A 22650-nucleotide genomic window follows, 5' to 3' on the forward strand; every position below is an offset into this window, starting at 1 on the left:
TTAGCTCCTCCACCCACACAACAAGCCGGGAAGTTTTTGCAGCTGAGTCACCTAAGTGTCTATCTAGGAGCCTGTGTGTAATCTACTGCTTCGTGATGTTGACCAGTTGTTCCTTTCATCAAGACTATTTCCATTAAATGCCTCTTTACGTGTTTACGTGACCAGCATTATCCGCATTTTTAAAAAAAAGTAAGAGCAGAGCACAAAGTAAGGTATGAGAAAAAACAGTACATGTTTGATGTGAACAAATATGTATAAGTATGCTCACACAAAAGCTATCTCCTGTATCTGTATTTTTATGAATGGAATGTGTCAGAGCAATTGCACCATTCCTCGAGCAAAGACATGAACAGACCAGAAAGTTCTGCTGAACTTTCACTTCACAAAATCTTCCTGTCTTTGTAGCTTTGTAAGAATTTGTGTTAGCTTAGAAGTAAACACATGACGAGTCTGTGCCTTAAAATGTGAACAAGCTTGAGATACAGCAACAGGCAATCATATTACCTCAACATCACCACTAAATATAGTTCAGTGCATCACAATTAGTTTCACTGCACTAAGCAAGATTTTTAAGCCAAAATAAATCTTGTGTAAAGCAGAATCCCGCACCACTCCATAGTCACCATGTTGTTTCAAATGAAATTCTGTTTACTGTGTATGTACTTGTATTTGTATTCGTCACTTCAAATGAGTAGAGATGTTCATAGCTAAGACAAGAACTTTAATTGACAAATACGACAACGCCACAGTGTCTAGAATTAACAGGATCGTTGTCTTTATGGCAGACCTACTTTGAGCTTTGGGCGGGCAGTTTTTTTTTTTCTTTTGAAACCCAAAAATCTTGCCAAGAACAGTTTAAACATGTTTTTTACTTGGCAAAAGGGAGATGTTGACAACTCTTAGGATGTTGTGCTGCTCAGTGCACGAATGAGAACGTAATCACAAATGCAGACTGTGTCCGGCTTCCTGTCAGCGGGACCATTTGATACCAGTTGGGTAGTTGGCAGAGAGAAATACCATGGTGTGCAAAAGCAGTGACACCTCTGACTCTGCAAAAAATTAAACAAAAAGAGGCACAAAGTTAACATCACATTTTAAAGAAAACGTGTGTCAGTAAGACTGGGTTAAAGGAATAGTTTGACATTTTAGTTCCCTCAAAAAAAGGCATTAGGAATAGGAGGTTTTAAAGTCTTATGAACATTTGACAGTAACATCGGTTATAGCTTCTTCTTTTTTTCTTTAAATCTGGTTATAGATCCAAAAGCTGAGGCAACAGTGGCTTTTGCTGCAGGAGACTGTTCAGCCCTTTTTTCAGTTAAATGATTAAATAAATAATTTTTTTTTAATTCAATCATTTTTCTGGTGCTCAACTGGTCCATGTCATGTTGATTTATGAGTTAAATCAAAATATTTAAGAGCTTTAAATACCATACAGAGTACAATTTTTAGAAGAATACAAGTCTTTTTTACAATCAACACATGAAAGTATGATGGAAAATCAGTAGGGACAATATGGCGTAGTATAAAGTATAGTATAAAGTATTCATTACTTTGTCACAGTTTCAAGTACTTCCCTGCATTGTGTAACAAGAATTTATAATAATTTAATTAATCTGACTTGGACCTGGATAAAAATAATTAAACAATTTCATGCTTTGCAGTAGTGAGTGTTTGCTACAGGTCTGATGCTGCTGACTGAAACTCCACAAAAACAACTGAACAGCCTCCTGCAGCAAAGTCCACTGATCACAATAATCCCATTTTTGTGTGCAACGTCCTGACACCCTACAGTCGGATAGCAAAACAGACTTTTTAATACCTTAGACGGCCATTTGTAAGAAAAATGAATTCAGTGCTCAGTGCTTTAACCTTTTAATGACCTGCAGAAACTGTGTACACTTGTTTTTGCACAGATTAAACAAATAATATAATGTGGTAATTAATGAGCTTTAGAGGTGCTAGTAGGCTGATTTTGCTTCCTTGGGACAGAGCAATGCTAAATGTTTCTTTGTCTCCAGTCTTTATGGTAAACTAGGCGAGAGTTCGATCTTCTCATCTAGCTCCAAGTAAGGAAGCAACTACTTCTTGAATTTTTTAACTATTCTTTTAAACATCAGAAAAACCAGACACACCACCTGATTGTGGTTGAAGTCACAAAATTGCAACAATACTGCACTTGAAAATGAGAATACCTTTCAATGAGGAGGACACCTGAAGCCACTGGGATAACCACTCACGACACTGGTTGATGCCAAGATTATCAGAATTGAGCCCTCTTAAATAACAAGCCTAGAAAGAAGGAGATAATATGTATTTGTAACACACAACTTACAGAGGAATAAAGAGTGTTCATCATATAAATCATGTTTGGCCGGTGAATACACAGAGTGACTGACCTGTTTGAGTTCAGAGTCACTGAGCTGGTGAGGGCCCAGCCTGCTGAGGGCCCGGTCCAGCTGCAGCAGCTCGAGGGCGTGGCTGTTCAGCCGCCGGCCTATCAGGAAACCTGGGAGGCGAGGCGTCAGGAAGAGCAGGGGGCTGATGTGCCTCTGATTGACCCGGATAACAGACAGAAGAGATAGTCTAGTGGCGTTTGGGTTCAGCAAGCCCTTTGTGCAGGATGTGAGTGAAGTGTGTTTTACTGACCATGTGATGCACGCGCATCCTCTTCATGCCCAGAGGGGGTCCAGAAAACAGTCTTCGAACAGCAAGGATTTCAGACACTTTAGGAGTCGCTCCATTTTGCACCTGAAAATGCAGTGAAAGTGAGTTTATTCCACATTCTTGCCATACTGGATACAGGATCATCTTGCTTTTCACCATTTACAGTTGTACTCAAAAGTTTGGGCAAATTAAATATTCTGTTAATAGTTGTTCAAGACCAAATGATAAAATAAGTAAATTAGTAAATGTCGGTCAGTTGTTTTATTTATACGCATGGAGAAATTTGTCAGGTCACAAGTAAAAAAGTTTTGAAACAACTGCTGTAATCTTTAACAATTAATTACCTTTATAAGATTATCACGTTTCTCTTATGTAAAATCCTAATCTGAAAAGTAACTAGTAATGAAATCTGTTAAATAAATGTACTGGAGTAAAAAGTATAACATTTCCCTCAGAAAAAAAGAAGCGGAAAATGGAAATATTCAAGTAAAGTATCAGTACTTCAAATTGTACTTAAGTACAGTACTTGAGTAAAAGTACTAGTTTCTTTCCAGCAATGTTCAGTTGGTTCAGTTACCCATGTAACAGTTACTGGGTTTAATTAAATAAAGCTAGATGATGCTAAACGTATTTACTTCATAACCAGGCTAAGTGTGAACCTAAAACAGATGGTACGACCAGGTTCTGGTGTCTGTCAGATAACTGTTGATTTTTGTTATTTATATTCTGTTCAGTCAATTTATTAAACGTGAATGCATCAATTTAGGCTATGTTCAAGCGTATTTGCAAAGAAGTGGAATTTATAGCTGAGATATAGAGTCAATATATAAAGAGAATATAATGTGAGAAGGAAAATACATGTCTGCTGCACTATGTGATGTATTTTACAAACAGAACGTGACACTGCTAAAGCACTTTTATCATATTACAGTGTTCCTATCAACACATAGTCACTTACTTTAGTGCACAGGTCTTTAAGGCGAGTCTGTAGCTGACCGTCTTTGACCTTACTGCTCGAATACTCAAGCCCTTTGAGCACCGGCCAGTGGTGCCGTGCCCTGAGCGAATTATACACTCCCCGAAACTCTACCTGCTGCATGGGAGTCCAGAAGTGAGGGATCAGGAGCTGGCGGGGGAAAAAGTACCTGGCAATGAACAGGTGGAGACGACAGCAGAGAGAGGAGAGACACATGGGGTGATGGGAGAATATGTATCAAGGCACAGAACAGGAAGGACGATCCAATACATTGTAGGGAACAATGTATTATTAGGAGAATCAACATTACATTATTGGAGGCTATCAATAAGTTCAAAATGCTTTGCTGAGTATGAATCAAAGGATGCCAACTGAAATGAAAAGATGTTATTTCAAAGTAACTCACATCAAGATAAAAACCAGGTAGTTGGCAAAGGGGGGGATGGATATCATCACCAGCGGGATGGCTTTGATCATGTTTCTGCGAAACTGTGAAACAAATGTCAGGTAAGTAAAGCCGCTGCAAGATAATAAACATTATAGACCTCAAGTGAAACAATGACAAGCAAAAAAAAAAAAATCAAGTATTGTTCTCCCTCCTTGTCTTAAACATCAGTACCACTGTAAAACATATCATTATACCTTGGTGTGATTGCCATTAACAAATAAGACCATGGTAAACACAGTTGGTGTGTTCATCTCACAAGATACAGTATGTATTGGAAATACTAGTGTCTCAACAAAGCCTCATTTTCCATTAAGCCTGATGCATTATGTCACTAAAAGGATAATTTAGTAATATTTATAGCATGTTTTGCCTAATTTCAGAATGTACATTTTATCAAAAAGAGACCCACCTGTCTGAGTTTTTCCATCTCTCTGTAGGGCAAATCCTGGAACTTTACTCCAGTGGACATCTTTGCTTTTATCCTCCTCACCTCTTTGGTATCTTGGAACAGTAATTTGAATCCTGCAATGACACAGTGATAACAATAATGTTTACGATAATGAAAATACTGATGGAGGTTGACTGCATTTTTATAGCACTTTTCAACCTTCAGACAAAGCTCTCACTCAGCCACGTACTCAGACACCGTGCTGCCTGGCCACCAGGAGCAACTGCGGTTCAGTTTCCTGCTCAAGGACACTTCACTTTGTGAATAATAGGAGCAAGGGATCGAACCACCACATTTGTACAGTTTCTGTGGGGTACCACAAAATGATGAAATTACTTTAATTCATTTTAACAAAAAATGTATATATCTGATACAGTGTCTGCCACTATATTATAATGAATTCACATGAAAAATTATGTTTGAAAAATATCATGTCCAAATGCTGAGAATTTAAACTCCACTGCGTTGATTGGTGATGAGTGATTCCTATGTAGACTATCTTTGGATACAGCATGGAGGTCATGGTCATTTCATTCAGCTTTGTAACTTGAGGACCTGGACTCCACAGCCATCAACACTCAGAGGCCACTTCATTGGGTACACCTGTAAAATCTCATAAAACTGTTCAGCCACCAAGATTACTTTTATGATGCTTAAAATGTTCGGATGTCATAGAGGTGTTAATTAAATTAGATATTTTTGTACTGAGGTCATAGTTGGTGATACTGTTGTACTAGACTTTTTCCACAACCTTCCACCCCAAAAGTTGTCCGTATTAACGGCTTATAACTGATTTGTATTAGCAAACAATTTATTAGGCAATAATAAAGTCATTGTACCATGTTGCCTTATCAGAAGGTGGTACTCAAAATCTCTAACACAACACCAATCAATTACAATCTGGATTCTATATCAATTGAGTATTGGATATCGCTGAGGGGAGTGAGCAGTGGTTTTACCTTCCACAAAAGTATGGTAGAGCAGGTAAAAGCGGGGGAATCTCCTTTGCAGGAAACCTTCATATTTGCTATTTGCCCACTGAAGCCTGGAGGTGACATATCGACCAATACCTCGTCTCACTTTCGATGAAGAGTAGTGTCTACATAGGGCCAACCTGGAAATTAGAAGAGGTTTACATGAATAACTTAAATTATTATGAGAAAAACATCTATCAGGCATCAGTTAAAATACACAGTCCCCACAGTCCCCAACCTCCTCAGGGAGTCGATAAAAGTAACCCTGAACATTGTATAATCATAAGACTGGTCAAAAGAAAGAAGAAATTTATTCTATGTTGATAAATAAATAAGAAAAGGTGGCACAAGATATACTATACAAAATTGAAATATGTCTTGCCAAGTGTCCACAAATGTCTTTGTAGATCTCTTCATAGAACAGCTGATCTATCAGATGTCTCTAATCCAGTGTCCACATAGTGGAGGTGATGGGCCTTTTTATAGAGATAAAATAAGCTTTTAAGCAAGCAGTTAGTAAAAAAGCTACTCATATCAATCCCTTAACAGAGAGATCTTAACACAGCTTTGACAAGTTATACATGGTTTGACAGCTCAAAGTCTTCTGTTTCTGTCTGTGTCAATGCAACAGCTTTTGACACAGAATTCATACTTGTGGCCATGGGTCTGGTACTGATACTGCCCACTTATTCCACTTTTCTTTGCCAAAAATATAGGCGAGGCAAAAAAAGATAACGACAAAAAAAAAAAAAACGTACATTTTTACCATGTTTATGTCTCTGTGACTTTGTTACAGCATCCCTCATTCTGACTTCTTGATTGTAAAATTTGCAGTTACCTTTTAAAGGAGACCGGGGTTATGACTGCAATCAAACCGGTTGACAAGCAGTAACCTTTTGGACTGTAAGATACTGTTTCCGGGCTTGTGCACAATAATAGTGGCGCCTGTTACCAGGTTGACACCGATTAAATTCGTAGAAATCTGAGTTTCACCTGGATGCCCTTGTGTTTGGGTATATTAAAGACTAAAAACAGCAGGTAGTTATACCTACGTTAAATGTTTCTTATCAAACGTAAAAAGCGGTTGAGCTGATATCCACACAGACGAACAGCTAGCTTAGCGCGGGTCCCAGTGAGATGTGAGGAAAACAAAGTGACAAATCGTGGACAGGTGAAGACAGTTTTAGACATACCTGGACTGACAGGACACATATGGAGAATAAAGCCCACTTGTTGTCCTGTTTGTCCTGAGACCACACAGTCGGACCAAAGACAAATGGTTACACAGGCTCGAACAGGACAACGCCATGTTTGACACCCGGTAGCCTCGCAGCGTTACCGTAATGACGCTCACACACAGGAAAGCAGAAAGCCGCCGATTTACCGTAATCCCGACTGGATCACTGACCGAATAACGTTTGTAGCTGCACAGGGTCTCCAAACCTCCAGCGCCTCCAAAGCCACAGGTTTACCACATATAATTTTAGTCGACATGATCTAATTTGATAATCAGTTATTTTAATATTGTTGCGTGCATAACATGTCAGACTAAAGTAAAAAAAGGAACATCATTATTCTCTGAATATTGCTGCCTTTTCTTGAGTACATTAATTGTTCTTCCACCATTGCATACATATAACAAAGAAAACTTTTTTATTTATTTGATGTTATTTCACATCTTCAAATATTTATTCTGCCCATACAATCATAATGCAATTTTATTTTTACAATGGAGATGCAAGCCCCAAATAACCTTTGGTTTAATTTGAATGCGGTTTTAGTGAAATAAAAATTTACATGAATTAAAAAGTGACAATAGTTACATGAAATAAAGTTGCACTATGAAATAAGAAAAGACATGAAATAAAAAGTGGCATTATGAAATTATATATATGATGTCACGTTGCAAAATAATGTTTTGGTTGCAGTAATATAATAGTAATGTCTTACGAACAGGTTTTAAGGTTTTAATATGAGCACGTTGTAATTCAAGTCACGTGACGTCGCGCGAATATAAGTGAGTGAGAGGCGGGGCTAAAGCTGATCAAACACTTTCACAGGTCTCGGGCTGGAGTTGGACAAGAGATAAGGTTTCAGAATAATTTTAATTGAAAAAGTACTACTACTGTATGTTACACACTGTATTTAAAAGCAGTTGTTGAAACTTCACAACCGCCGAGTGTTTTGTCTTATAAAGACGTAATGTAGCTTTGTTTTCCCAGACAATATTGATAATGATCGCCATTTTACAAGCTAGGCCTCTTGCCAAGTTTTGCTAACAAAACCTGGCTGCGGGCCAACTTTTCCTGCACGATTTTTAGGACAGCGTTTTGCGAGATGTAGTTAATGTAAGCGCTGGTTAGAAAGTGCAATGCTGGAAATGGCATGCAGAGGGCCGCGTTGTGGAGTTAAATCCATATAAACGTGGTGTCTGCCATCCAGAAGGTGATTCGAGGCCGCTGGCGACGACATTTTCAATAACCATTTGGCCTCCAGGTGCGGCCACCAAATCAAATTTTAGAGTGGCGTATCTTATCGTTTTCCATAGGTGGCTAATGCGCACAAAACACTAAACTCTTTTTGCATGTCAGAAAAACCTTGAGAAATAAGAAAACCAAAACTATTCTCTCCGAGGCTTCCTTTTTTGGGTCGAAGTCAAACTAACATTTAGTGCGCTCGTGTTTTTTGCGCATTAGTCAAAACCAGCGAGCAAACACACTGTGGCACCCTTATTGCACTACTGCATATCCAAAGCTTCATGTAGCTGTATGGACAGTGTTGTGTGTGTATATGCATGCGTAGATATCTCCTTTTAAATTGCCCAACTAAGGTTTTTAATTTGCACAGTTGAATCTAAATTTTCCCATATTGGTTCTAGGTTGCAAAGGTTTTACTTGTAGTCAGTATAGTGACATTTGAGTGGCATATACACACACTAAGGATTCTTTCTTCACTGTATCATCTTGCATGAATCTTTCACTGTTAAAAAAAAAAAAAAAAAAAAAAAAAAAAAAAAGCATTGGTTGAAAACTTTTGATTTGAAATAATTTTACATGGCAATTAATGAAATTTATCACATGTTGAAATGACTTGAAGATGTGAGCAATTTGGCTATAATTTGGAATGGGAATGAGCAGTGGTGGATGAAGCACCCAAATCCTCTTACTCCTCTTTACTTTTAAGTAAAAGTAATTATACATTCAATGTTAAGACTCAATTATATGATAAAAAATGTGGCACACTTGTTGGATTACCTGCAGACTAATGATCTAATTGGTTGTCATGGTTATGCAGTTTTTAATGCTGCATGTGCATCTAGCAACGTCTTAGTACTATTATCTAAATTCCAAGCTAACCTGAATTGTCTCTTTGACCTTCCCAGCTGAGCAACTAGGGTGCTCTCAGTAAATCCCCGCCTCAAGATGACGACCACATTCAGATTTGGAACCACTAGCGGTCCATGCAAGACTACCGCTGCTGAGAGGGCACATCTGGCAGAGGAAACTGGTAAAACTAAAGCTGTTCCTCCCAAATTTTCAGCATTTTAAATTATTGTATGTTTTACTAAATATTAATGATGATGAATGTGTTTGTTCTTCTCTGATTTTAAAGCTGAAAAAGGGAACTGTGATCCAGATAAACTTTTGCAGTGCCCCTTTGACAAGAGCCACCAGATCCGTGCTTGCCGGTTCCCTTACCATCTTATAAAGTGCAGGAAGGTGAGTCAAGCACTTGTATTATTGCAACTAATGCTAACATTAATAGGTATGGGGAAAGACTTCAGATGTCTTCTCTTACACTGGCATTTGTGCATTATTTTACACTCAGTTGCCAGTTCATTATGAACACCCAGCTAAACGCAATGCAACAATCCTGCAATAAATCCTACCTTCTAATAATTCAAATCATTTATATTTAGGATGGAAGACTGTATATTAGAAACACCTCCAAAGTGACTGCAATGTTGCATTAACACCTCTTTAAATAAAATTAAAAAAAAAAAAAAAATTGATTTTAGGACTGTTGTATTAGATTAACTTTATTTATCCCACAACTGGGAAATTCATTTACCACAGCAGAAAAATAAACATCTATAGAATAAACATCTATGGAAATATACAACAAAAATATACAATATACACACGATATGTACATGAAAAAGTGTAAGTTTGCACATGGTCAGGAAGAGCAGGAGTTGTGGAGTCTGACAGCTGCTGGAATGAAGGACTTATCAGTACTATAGTGGCAACTGAGTGAAAGCCAAGGGTATTTACCGTCTTTGTTCATAACTGTTTATCATGTTGAGATTGAAAGTTGACTCTTGACCATGTAAACAGCAGTTGAGCTGTTTATCATTACTTAAATATTTATCTTTGAGAAAATTACAACCAGTAAAACTCTGCAATAGTTTCATCAACTAAGCTGCAAACTGTATTAGACCCTGTATTACATCCATAAGGGAAAACATCTGGCAAGGAAGAAAACAGAAAACAGGTGGTAAGAAAATGTCAACCTGATTGAATAATTTGTCTGTCTTAAGAAAATCAGGAGAAACAAAACTTTAAATTTGAACTTACATTTTTTCAGAATCTTCTTTGATATACCTGCCATGACTGACTGCAAGTTTGACCATGTAACTTCTGCTCCACTAATGTAGAATCATCCGCAACTGGCCAATGAGCTGAAAACCTGCCCTTTTAATGCTCGCCACCTGGTCCCTAAGCATGAGCTGACACGCCACACTGAGACCTGTGAGGACAGAATATCTGTGGACTCTGAGGATGGTGAGATTTTCACTTAACCGTCTCTCCCTTTACCCTGCAGGTCCAGAGTCGATCTGTGTTTAGTGTTTCCGAGTTGAGTTCTGCTCCGTTTACAGGTATAAGCACAAATGGACATTGGAAATGGCAGGTCCCTGTCAGCACCTGGGTAAATCCAAACATGACTGAGGACTGGGACAAAGGTATGATTGGTGACCACAACTTCTTAATTTCATTATATATTTTTTTACTTATGTTAATTAGTGAGTATTAGAGGTGATATGTGGCTTTTGTTACGTCTGGACAGAGCCAGGCTAGCTCATTCCCCCCTGTTTCCAGTCTTTATGCTAAGCATCTCCTGCAGCATATTTAGCATACAGACCAGAGAGTTGTATCAATCTTATTTAACTCGCAGCAAACAAGTGTATTTACAAAAATATCTTAACTAATATAAGTAAAAAATCAGTGGTTGAGTGTGAACGATTCAATGCACAGTAGAGATTCCCACAATATTCTTTTTTCTCCCCCAGTGTACTCTGAACCAGACTTTGAACTCACTCATTTTCAGTGTCTGTAAAGGTAACAGAGTGTTTTGTTTTGCAGAGGCTGATGATGCTCCTGCTCCATTTGTGTGGGGTAAAAACCCATCCTTGAATCAACAGTAAGTGGCCTGCTCCACCACTCTGTCTCAGCTCTTAGCACTTATTTGTACATATTTTCTTTGCTCTTCAGCACTTATTTTGTCTCATCTCTCTGCAGACTGGAGATGAGGCCCACAAACAATCTTGGTCCAAGTTTTAGAGCACCCAATACCCTCCCTTGGTCTGGGTTTAAGCCATAATGTGTGCTTACTATTAATCCAAAAAGAAGCAACATGTAGCTTAATGGACTCTATTGTATGTATGTATGTATGCATGCGTAGATATCTTTTTTTTAAATTTGTTTTTAACAAGTCTTTGCCCAATTAAGGTTTTAATTTGCACAGTTAAATATAACTTTTCCCATATTGGTTCTAGGTTACAGAGATCTTATTTGTAGTTGCATGATGTGGCAAATAACCTAAATGCAAAGCGTAGTGACTTTTAAGTGGCATATATACACACACCAAGGCTTCTTTTTTTCCCCTGTATTATCTTGCATGAATCTTTTACACAGAAACAGATGGTATTGGTTGGAAACTGTGTTGTATTAAAAGTGAAATAATTTTGCCTGGCAATTATTGAAATCAATCACATGTTGAAATGACTTGAAAGTGTGAGCAGTTTGGCTATAATTTGGGATGGGAATGAGCAGTGGTTGAAGAAGTCCCCAAATCCTTTACTTATCTAAAGTAATTATACATTCAATGTTAAAAGACCCGATTACAAGTTATGTGTTCAAACTCTTAAAAAGGGCAGATGTATTAACAGGTAAATGTACTTTTAGTATCAAGTAAAGGTACTGTAGAACGGACAGTTTCATAGTGATGTAGATTATATTATTGGGGAGTTCATTTCTAATGGGGTAAGAACCTTGTGATCTTGTCAAAAGAACTTTGCGTAGAATCTGGTCTTCAGCCCTTTATTGCCTTTAAAAGTATTTTTGTGATGTGAAGTTTATTTTTTTGTTTATTTTAATTCAAATGAACCTGTCTAAAAACTGACCATCTTGAAACAAGAAGTCTGAGGTTTGTCTTTGCACCACAATTAAGAAAAACCCTGATTTCAGAAATAGTTTTGAGAACATGCAGGCGAGGGGTCAATTTTAGACTAAAATAAGAGATTTCTGCATGGACCAAATCATAATTTCAAAGGTGACCATGTATTTTGTATGAAAAAAAACAAACTGTAGAGTAACTAGAAACTACAGCATTGTAGTGGAGTAGAAAGTACAATATTTTCTTATGAAATTAGACGAGTAGATGTATAAAGCAGAAGAAATGCCTTCAGGTAAATTACAATTAGCTCAAAATTACATTAAAGTACAGTCCTTGAGTAAATGTACTGTACTTGGCGAGTGTCCACTACTCGGAATGAGACCCGATGACAGATACAATAATGTTTACGTTTGAAGAGGAAAGGAAGAAATGTTTAAATTCTGGAATGAATTTCTGAAATATGAAATTGCATCATAACTTTAACAGCTTGTAATAGAATCTGTATTGGTTTCGTCGCCTTGCTTCTGTATCAATTTGGCCATGAAATGATCTCGCCATGAGACTCACCCCACCTGCTGATTGAATAGGTAGCTTTTACCTAAACACATTTTAACTGAAACTGGTGATATTTCATTTGATAGCTTTTTTGATAGAAGCTCCAAAGTTGTTGAAAAGTGCAGGTTGCTACAGAGAGCACAGTATAGGAACCCAGCATCATTTGATGTTATTTTAGTCAGTGATACAGATACTTGTACTATCCTAGTATGCTATTGGAAATTTTGTCCTATGGAACCACCATTTTAATCATCTGTGTCTTTGTTTTTTGTAATTACTTCTCAAAACGGGTCAACAAGCCTAAAGTGTAAAATCTGACACTTCATGCAGGACTGAAAACATGAAACTCGCCTGTGTAGTGTCTAAATGTGATTGATCTTTATAAGAACAAACATGGTTGAGTGAAAATTTTCAGAAGACAAAGCAATGTACAAATAGACGGCAAGACTGGTTAGGGGTAAATTCAAATGTTTATCTTTTTATAATAAATTCTAGTAGTTAGTCCATCTTTATGATGCTCTTCCCAAGAGAGGAAGGTTGAACATATTGACTGTGTCATTGTACGGCCACTGGATGGCGCTAGCTACTCATCAGTAACTTGAGAAGCAACCTGGCTTTATGACTATCTCTGCTTACTTCCCAGACCTTTCAAAACTTAATAATTTTTATTTGATGACCTCCTTTTTATTCAAGTAGCACCTCTGATTCATCAAAGTTTTTGTTTTTTTTTTAATATGGGCACTTTCCAGGTATAAAGGACCAGATGTGGCTGTTCACAAGAGTTTTTCATGCTGAGAAAATGCCCCAGGTGAAAGCTCCAGGAGTGAGCTTCAAGTGACGAGTGAGTGTCAGGATAATCCCTGTGTGAGGGCGACCTGCCAGTGCTCTGTCATATCTAAGTGGCATTATTGATTTCATGTGATGACTGTCTATTTTAGTTGAGGCTATTATTGGAAGTGTTCAAGCGTGGTCTGTGCTGTCCTGTCACCATCTATAAGGATGAGATATGACTCCTCAGGGCAGAGTACGTGCAGAACTTTTAGTCTATGTAAGACTGTCATATCTATCAAGGAACTGCCACCCCCTCCTAGATGTACTCTACTCTGTTGTTACCTGCTGTAGTGTTTACTGGGTGACGTGGAGAAACTCATATTAGTTTTGAACTTTTAAAACTGTCACTGACTTGTCTTAAATGTCATATCAACCCCTTTAAAACCCAAGTCGGTGGGCCACAGCTCCATGTAGGAGCCGATGCTGCCAAATGAATATGACTCGATCTGTGGAAAAAAAAAAAAAATCTGCACTGAGGCAGTGACATAAATAGCTCCTCAGATGTTCTCAGATTTCTAAATACTGTGGGTGTTTATCTCTGATATTTCTTGAATATTTTTGGAATATGATTATATCTTGACATGGAAAAATGATCAGAAATGTATCGGTATCCGCAGCTCAGTCTGCTGGTCTCTCATTAAATAAAGGTCCATTAAAGTACATGAGAGGGAGGTGTTTTAATGTTTTACAATGTCCGAGTTTTGTAAAATGTCCAAGGAAAAAGTATTTGAATGTAAAAAGGCATTTCAAGGCAAGTTTATTTATAAAGCACCCTTAAACAACAAGGCAATTTTAAGTGCTTTACGTAAGACAAAAAAGCAGCAAGACAAGATATAAAAGAAACACAAGCACATATAAAAAGATTAACAACGAATAAAATACATTAGAAGATGATGATAAAACATGCAATGCCACACTAAAAAATTTCATTACAAGTCCTGCACTGAACATTAAACTTCAGTAAAAGTACGAAAGTAGTAGCAACCAAAAGTATTTAAAGTATAAAAGTCCTCATACAGAATATCCCTGATCCCTGTGTTTTACAATTACATTATTGAATCATCATTCATCATTGATGCATTCATATGAAAGAAAGTAAATTTTACAAATTTCAGCATGTTATATACTTACTTATATTTTAATCCATAAAAATGCATCATGTTTTATAAGCTGATCATGTTTTATATAAAACAATCTTAACTATAACTTATTAAATGTAGGAAGGTGAAAAGTACAACATATGAAATATCATAAAAAGGAAATGGTCAAGCAAAGTACCAGTGCCCCAAACACGTACTTGAGTAAATATTAGTTACTTTCCACTACTTTATTAAATGTCAAATAGTCTAATCTCAAGTGAGAGGTTTATAATGGAAATGTAGATGGGGTTTGTTCAATAATATGCTGTTTTTTCAACCAAGATGCCAGACCAGACCATTTCCCTCTAAAATCACCTTGTTGTGGCCATTGATTAGTTAGAAAACATCATTGATTTGAAACCCTTTCTGCCATTTTGGCTAGAAATCTAATGCCAAATCCATATTTACACTCCTGCCAACCAGCAACATAAAATGAAACTAAATAGCCTTAGCACAGCCTGTTCCAGACTGAGAGTCCAGTACAACACACTGGCAAAGACAAGAACTTGTTAAAACTGGTATTCTCCGTCACAAAACCAGCTTCTTTGCTCTTCCCTTGATTGAAATACCTTTCTTAATATGGCATTATTAAAGTTGCATCACCCTATAAGACACCATTATATTTTGTCTACACTGGTTCTGAGTTTGACTTCATGTTTGTCCCCACAGGAATCAGTGTTTTTTATGACAAATTATCATTGCAGTGAGAAAATTCACACAAAAAAGCTCTTAAAGTTTTGAAAAAAATTGACTTGTAGAGCACATTAATTGAATTAATCTAATCTTTTTTTATAAATTACATCTTAGGGCATGCATTTGCATGCAGCTGGTCATTTGATAGTTTAAGGAAAGCAACTAAGTGTCCGGCCTCACCTTTTACTATGAAATGATGTTTAGGTTTAAATCCTGTTGCCTGCTGCTTATTTCATAGTTCACTCTTAATATTCTGGTTCATTTGTGACACAGCAAAGAGTTAATATGACACTACTGGTCTCATTGAGATGTGACCCTTATGAAACTTGTCACGCTGGACACCCTGCAAACAAGTTACAAGCACGCACCCCAGGCTTGTCGCCTGCAAGTGAAACCAAAGCCTCTCTGTCGGTCTCGTTTTATAATTGTGACATTCTCATATTCTCACAGACATAAGAGTCCTGCACAATGTGTGGTGGACAGTTTGGTCTCTGGAGCTGGCCTCTAATCCTGTAACTCTGTGAAGCTTGTGATCCTCTATTATCACTGGCATTTCATACTCCAGTCAAACAAGCTGCGTTCAAGTTGCTCTTGCTTTCCCCAGTTTCCAGTGAGGCTGGTTTTGTAGATCATAAGAGAACTGTCTTATCCTGTCTTATCGCCATCAGTGTAACATCAGCCACATAGGTTCTGTAATCAGAGTGATGCTGGCTTTTCCCAACTGTTCTTGTTGCATAAGTCCAATACTTGAAAGGTTATCAAGTCCTCCAACTATATTACGTTACGTTACAACACCAGACAGAGAATTTCAGAATCTAACTCAAGAGAATGATGACACCATCTGGTTCCAGCTTCAGATAATTTAGATGTTACTTATAAATTCAAGAGCAAAATCTTAAGTCTTCAGTGTTTGAGATGACATCTACAGAAAAACATCTTGGTGACACTGATGCATACATATATGCCTACACCCCAGTGTACTGTGTACTGCTGTTATAGCTTTGTTTTTGGGCGCAGCAGGAAGCTGTAATCAGAGAAAAAGCTTTAAAATCCCACTGCACACAACCTGTAAGCACCACACAGCAGACCAGACAGACACAGTCAGCCACAAGCTGCTGAACGTAGTGGAGCATTTAGCAGCTAAAGAGAAAGATATTTGTGTCAGAAGATGGTGGAGACCAAAAATAGAGCTAAAATACTTGAACTCCAAATGAATGATGATGTTGCTCCATAATTGCTGAACGTGTAAATAAGCAACTATTTGCTAACAAGTTCACTATATCAATTTAAAAGGTGATCATATATCAATGTTGTGTTCACAACATGTTTCTGCTGCCTCTGAGTAGCCAAAAAAAAGCTGTTACTGCAGGATTAACATCACTGTACAGCAATTCCTTGGTACTTATTGGCTAACACACACACCAACACTACTATAAAGATGATTAGCTAATATTGGCTGATATGTTAGCTCCACTGTGGATGCAGCCTTTTTCTTTGTGTGTTCTTACAGGTCATGTGCTCTTGCTTGACTCCAGCCTATGGTTATTCCTCCTGTTGATTCAGTCAATCTTGTTCATCATTGATTGATCGTGAGTCTTTGTATTCCTGCTGACTTTGCCTGTTTTGGATCATCTATAAATAATCTTTTATTGCCCTGACTGGCTGGCTGGGCCAATCAAGGACATTCACAGAGTTGTCTCTAAGCCTCTTCTGCACTGTCTTGCAAAGTGAACCTTTGACCCTGTCTGAGATCCTGACTGCTCATGGATCAGATTTTCATTTACGATATGTCTGTACTTGGCTATGTTCAACTTTCCCTCAACACTGACCAGTCCCTCCAGTCCCTGTCCCTGAAACACCCCCCCACAGAATCATGCTGCTATCAACATGCTTCACCGTTGAGATGGCGTTGGGCAGGTGATGAGCAGTGTCTGGTTTCCTCCAAACATGACACTTAGAATTGAGACCAAACTGGTCAATCTTCATTGCATCAGATCAGAGAATCTTGGTTTTCACAGTCTGAAACTCCCGTAGGTGTTTTCCTCCAAACTTGCACTTAGAGGGGCAACCGTTTGGCCACTCTGCCATAAAGCCCAGATTGGCAGATTTAAGAGTCCTGATTGTTCCCAACTCCTTCCATTTAAGAGTTAAGGAGGCCCACTCTGCTCTTGGGAACCTTCTATGCAGCAGTTATTTTTTGTAGCCTTCCGCTGATCTGTGACACAATCCTGTCTCTGAGCTCTGCAGGCGGTTCCTTCTCCTCATGTCTTGGTTCTTGCTCTGATATGCATCGTCAGCTGTAAGACCTTATATAGACAGGTGTGTGCCTTTCCACATCATGTCCAATCAGCTGAATTCACCACATGTAGAAACGGCTCAAAGATGACCAGGAGAAATGGAAGGCACCTGACCTAACATTTGTCATTTTTCCTTTTTAATAAATTTGCAAAAGTTTCTAAAACATTTTTCTTTGTCATTATAGAGTATTGAGTAGACTGATGAGAAAAGAAGATATCATTAGTATACAATATACTTATTTTAGGATAAGGTGGCAACATAACAAAATGTAAAAAAAGTTAAGGGGTCTGAATACTTTCTGAATGTACTGTACTCTGGGTCACTTGAGACCAGACCGCTGGCTTCTAAAACGAGAGCAGCACATAACTGGGAGGGAGGTGAACAGGGGTACATTTTTCAGGAGTATGTTCTGATGTTTTGCCAAAAGAAGAAGTTACAGGCAGCTGGCACAGCAGCATACTTAGCACTGCTTAACAACTTTCAAATGAACAGATTAACATACTTAATACAATGTAAGAAATATAGTTCTTACTAAAGGCCTGAGCAAAGATGACCAAAGCAGTTGTAATATGCAGTTTTACATTTTATTGTTTAGCTGCAGTAAAATATAACTTCTTAGTATGTAAAAACAATAAACCCAAAATAAAATTACACTTTGACAGACTGTAGAATACAGTTCATGTGACAATAACACCTGTAGGCTCGAGACAGATTTAAGATAATTTACACACAAGACCAGTGTATAAGACTGCACTGGATGTTACACAGTATATTAGCTGCTCAATGTCTATTCATGATACATGAATGATATGCTAAATAATTATGTAGGCTTAACCTACTTTTTTTTTTATTTTTTTTTTTAAATCACCAAATACATACGGTGCCATTAAATATAAACCAATCTGGATCTTTGAGTGATTCATGCTTCAGATGCCGACGAGTGTGGACTCACAACATCACTTTGGGGGCTGGAAAATCTGTTTGAATACTTGAGCTAAAGATATCACAATAATGCTTTGTCTTATATTTTATGTACAATTTACATTCATCCAAATCACAAAAAAGGTTGTCACTGAAAAGAAAACTTTACATCCTTGAAATGAAGGTACAGATATAATATGAGTTAATTTTTTTTTTTTTTTTTGGAAAGTGCAGTCATCTTCCCTCCATCAGAAATGTTTCCATTCATGGCACCATGTTGTATGTAAACAGTCTCCTCTTGGTCCATGAGCTGGCCTGTCTGATTCCATCTGGAGAGTACACAATTTCTTAGAAAAACAAACTAGTGAGAGCGTGTTTTAATGCCCCCATATATATGTTGCTTCCACAAGTTTAATCACTCAGTCACTTTATAATACAAAAGTAGCCCTTTTCCTGTGGAGCTGCATAATCCCTCAGGATGATTCTTCTTCTTATGTTCTTGCGGTTTCAGTTTATACTACCTGAAGTATGAGCACTCAGTCTGTTCTCTTTGGCTCTCAAACAAACTCCAGATTTTATATCGCAGATTGTCAATCTCCCATTTCACACTCAAAACGGAAGCGTATCCATGAAGATTTTCTCCACAATCGGTGGTGGGGGAACAAGATCTTCTAATTTAAGGTAAAAGATTCGCTGGAGGCCTTGAGTGCACAGAGTCCTGAGCTCAGGCAGTTTCCCGAGAAGTCTGGACAAATAATTGGGCCGCAAGGAGTCAGAGCCACAGCCAGAGACATGATCTTTAAGGCAGGTGATGAGCTGGTTCTGCAAGTCCTCCACACGTTTTGGCTCCTTAAGACCATGTCGGTCTGCAGAGGAAAATAAGAGACATGTTGAGCATGAGCCTTATGCTTTATTATCATCACTTTAACCAAAAACACACCTTGAGTTTATCAGAAGAACCTTTACAGAAAACAAACTATATTTAGTTGAATACTACATCGTTAGAGTTGACATGTCGGAAGTGTTAATGCTACTACACTGGAAAATCCCTTGGCTTTAAACGTAAAAAACCTTCATTGTGGGCTGCTGTCAATTATGACATCTTCTCCGGCCTATATGAGCGGTCGTGTTATATTTTGTCACACAGCTGTTGTGTTTGTCCCATGTGTGTAGCAGCATTATATTGTCAACACCAGTGAAACAAGATTCCTGATGGAAACTGTTTCTTCCTCGCTGGATGAGAGTAACTCTGATCCTGATTTGTCACTTACAAAGAAGTTAAAGCCTGATATGAGTGAAGCTCTTACCGGTGATTATGACCAGGGCTGTGAGACAGGAGAAGGAGGAAACGTCGAGCTTCATGCGATGGAGGCTCTGAGAAAACTCCAAGATGGAGTCGATCCAGTCCCCAAAGCCTCGGACACACTGAATTTTGTGAAGCACAGCCCCATTGCAGAAGATGAGCTTGTCCGTTTCAGGATTGGACCTTTGACAGAAAAAATGAAATAGCTTGGTTATCAAATGTCTCATGTAAGTTGTATAATAATCCTGTCATAATAATAATAATAATAATGATAATGTCTGTTGCATATCTCTGTTGTCTAAATCCATTGTAAAGGTTCTGTGGGAAGCTGCACTCACCGATATGCCAGACGGAGGATGAAGAGTTCAACAAACGCAGACTCCAGCAGAAGTCCCTGGTCTTCTGAGCAGAACTCGGAGAAACCTGGGATGTTCCTCGTCCATGTCCTGATCACCTCCATGGAGGCCGTGAGAAGGTCGTAAAACTGCTTGATGTCACTCGCATCCTCCTTCCGGTTTGGACTGACTTCTGTCTCATCGTACTGAAATTACAGCAGAGAAGTTCAGACTGACGCCTAAAAGAGCAATCAGTTATTGCAAAAGAATTTTTTAGAAAAAGGAGGGATGTCAATTCTTTTTTTTCCTACCTTGGAATAATCCAGTTTCCCAATGCCAGGGTTTGAGTCAATGTGCGCCCTCACAAGAGAAGCAATCATGCTCACTGGAGACACATTGGTCGTCACATCCTGGACGACTTTAGGCTTGGAAGGCAGGCGACCTCTTCTTCCTTTTAGACTGTCTGTTCTCACAACTGGGAAAAAAAAGACAACATCAATGTTAATTTGATTCCATCTATATCATCCAAATTATTCTACTGATTCATCTTTGTTTGTACTGAACTCACCTTCCCTGACCATGCCTACAGTTAGACACTTCTGGAAACGGCAAAACTGGCATCGATTCCGCCTTCTCTTGTCCACAGGACAATCCTTGTTGGCAAGGCAAACATACTTGGAATTTTTTTGCACCGTACGCTGTAAAGTAAAAAGAAGAATTACTCTAAAATGGTCTAAAAGACACAAAGCAATCTGTTAGATGGCCCATTTTTATCTCTTCTTATTGAACCCTTGTGTGTTTCAAAAATAAATGAGTTGGCTGTATAGGAAAGTCAGATTTTATTACCTTGAAAAAACCTTTGCATCCCTCACAGGTGCGAACCCCATAGTGCTGACAGGAGGCGTTGTCCCCACACACAGCACAGCAGCCTTCATTTCCACTCGGGCTTTTTAATTTGGGCGATAAGCTTCCATCCAGCTGGTCATTGCCATCAAGGCTCCGCGCTTGCTCCATTGACAAGGCAGGGAAGGTCAGTGCTGATGGGAGAGGATGGGCCAAAGTGAAAGGATCCTGATCTCTTAAGTGTGGTTGACCCAAGTGAGACATATCCTCCACAGACCCTGAACCAAATGTGAAGAAAGAGGGTGCATGTTGCACTGAGGTCTCTTCAGATGCCCAGTATCCTGGACTGGGTGAGTATGGACCAAATGCTGAATCCCAGGCGGACGTATGCTGACTCTGGAACCCAGGAGTTGAAGGAGACGAGGCTGATGCGGGGCTGCCAAAATAGTCTGAACCGCCAGGGGACACAGCCTCCTCCGGGTAACTCAGGGTGAAAGTTCCAGGGTAGCAGCTGTAAACCTGGAGGTCATCCAGCTTGAAGGGGGTCTCCACGCCGGACGATGGAGTGACGTGGGCAGGGGCTGCCGTGAACTGGCATGAATATGCGTCAAAGTCGCCAGAGTTAGTGCCCACCAGGGAGCTGATGCTTGGCAGGGATGGAGCAGAGAGGTGGTCCCGTGGGCTGCTCATATCCACAGCCAACCTGGAGATAAAGTCTGCACTTTGAAGCTCCGAGCTGCCAAGGCTGTTTTCATAGGGCTGAGATCCATGTTGGGGGTGTATGCAAGTCATGGCTGCAAGACTGAAAAAGACATCATGAAAAATATTAGAGCCAAACCAAGCTTGTTTTTCGGATCTTTATCTTAAAATTTCAAGACCTGTCAAGAGTCCATGTAGTGAAACTGAGCAGCTCTGCCTTCATTCCCCCTCTCTCTGCACTGTGCACAGTGTTTCTGTGCAGGAGTACTATGTAGTCCCAGGTCTGCCATGTAGTGCTCCACGTTTGAAAATTGGATAATAATGCTGGACCCCACTTAAGCCCCTTTATTGTCAGATGTTATTGTGCTATTTTAGAAAGCATCCCCACTTTACAGCATTTTTATTCACAAGTACCTGAATCTTTTACAAAGTACTGTACATCTGAGCAGATTTTTATGAGTTCTTCAAGATGCTTTGAACAACCTATCAAGTAGCAACACAATGTATTTGTGCGGAGTTATTTTGCTATTGCAGAAAAAATACTTTTATTTTGCAAACATATGCTACTAATAGACACATGCAGGGGCTGTGGATATAACACGTCTAAATATAACTTCAAATACTTTACTTTCTTGTCGGTAAATGGTGAAGGGGCGGCTGCTTTCTGCCCGATTTAAAGCCATTTTAATGGCCAGGTGTCAGTATCGCTGCACGTCTAAAAATAAGTCTACTGTATTGAAATCATAGACATTTCTTACCTCTTATGGCCGTCTACAGGTGTTTGAACTATCTGTGCTCCACAAACGACCGTCTGTCATCTTCAGTATTTCCCAGCTGAGAGTAGTTCCTCCGCGCTCACCTCCACAGCGCTTTTATACCGTCTGCTTTACCCTACCCATGACGTCAGAGAAAGGTTTCCATACAAGGTTGGGCGGTGGGCGGGGAGATTTCCAGCCCCCGGCCAATCACTGCGCGCATATGGGACAATAGTCGTTGGATGACGCACTCCGGGATTCCGTTGACGCGCGTACGCCAAAGAACCGCCGACACGCACAGACACACAGACACACAAAACCAGAAAACTAAATAAAACTCAATAAAGCCAAATAAAACTTTATATTTTTAGC

At 38.9% G+C, this 22650-nt stretch overlaps 3 protein-coding genes across 3 annotated transcripts; 1 reads left to right on the forward strand and 2 right to left on the reverse strand.

Moving 5' to 3' along the window:
• Positions 1–416: 416 nt before the first annotated feature.
• On the reverse strand, positions 417–6862 carry letmd1 (LETM1 domain containing 1). Its single transcript, XM_023415540.2, has 9 exons — positions 6704–6862; positions 5496–5650; positions 4498–4610; positions 4047–4129; positions 3623–3809; positions 2647–2748; positions 2397–2549; positions 2193–2289; positions 417–1049 (listed from the first exon to the last, which is right to left on the reverse strand). The coding sequence occupies exons 1-9, from the start codon at positions 6817–6819 to the stop codon at positions 970–972; spliced, it is 1086 nt and encodes a 361-aa protein (XP_023271308.1). The 5' UTR covers positions 6820–6862; the 3' UTR covers positions 417–969.
• A 680-nt stretch (positions 6863–7542) lies between these two features.
• Positions 7543–11486, forward strand: gtsf1 (gametocyte specific factor 1). The gene is made up of 7 exons (XM_023415675.2): positions 7543–7600; positions 8893–9017; positions 9123–9229; positions 10168–10294; positions 10390–10473; positions 10874–10931; positions 11030–11486. Exons 2-7 carry the CDS (start codon positions 8933–8935, stop codon positions 11109–11111), a joined length of 543 nt encoding a protein of 180 aa, XP_023271443.1. The 5' UTR covers positions 7543–7600; positions 8893–8932; the 3' UTR covers positions 11112–11486.
• A 6498-nt stretch (positions 11487–17984) lies between these two features.
• On the reverse strand, positions 17985–22390 carry nr4a1 (nuclear receptor subfamily 4, group A, member 1). The gene is made up of 7 exons (XM_023415655.2): positions 22282–22390; positions 20828–21626; positions 20550–20679; positions 20293–20456; positions 19985–20187; positions 19651–19829; positions 17985–19209 (listed from the first exon to the last, which is right to left on the reverse strand). Exons 2-7 carry the CDS (start codon positions 21614–21616, stop codon positions 18953–18955), a joined length of 1722 nt encoding a protein of 573 aa, XP_023271423.1. The 5' UTR covers positions 21617–21626; positions 22282–22390; the 3' UTR covers positions 17985–18952.
• Between the last annotated feature and the right edge of the window lie 260 nt (positions 22391–22650).

Source organism: Seriola lalandi, unplaced genomic scaffold (assembly GCF_002814215.2).
Source record: "Seriola lalandi dorsalis isolate HSWRI2012SDOR001 ecotype SW California unplaced genomic scaffold, Sedor1 jcf7180002054554, whole genome shotgun sequence".
NCBI lineage: Eukaryota > Metazoa > Chordata > Actinopteri > Carangiformes > Carangidae > Seriola > Seriola lalandi.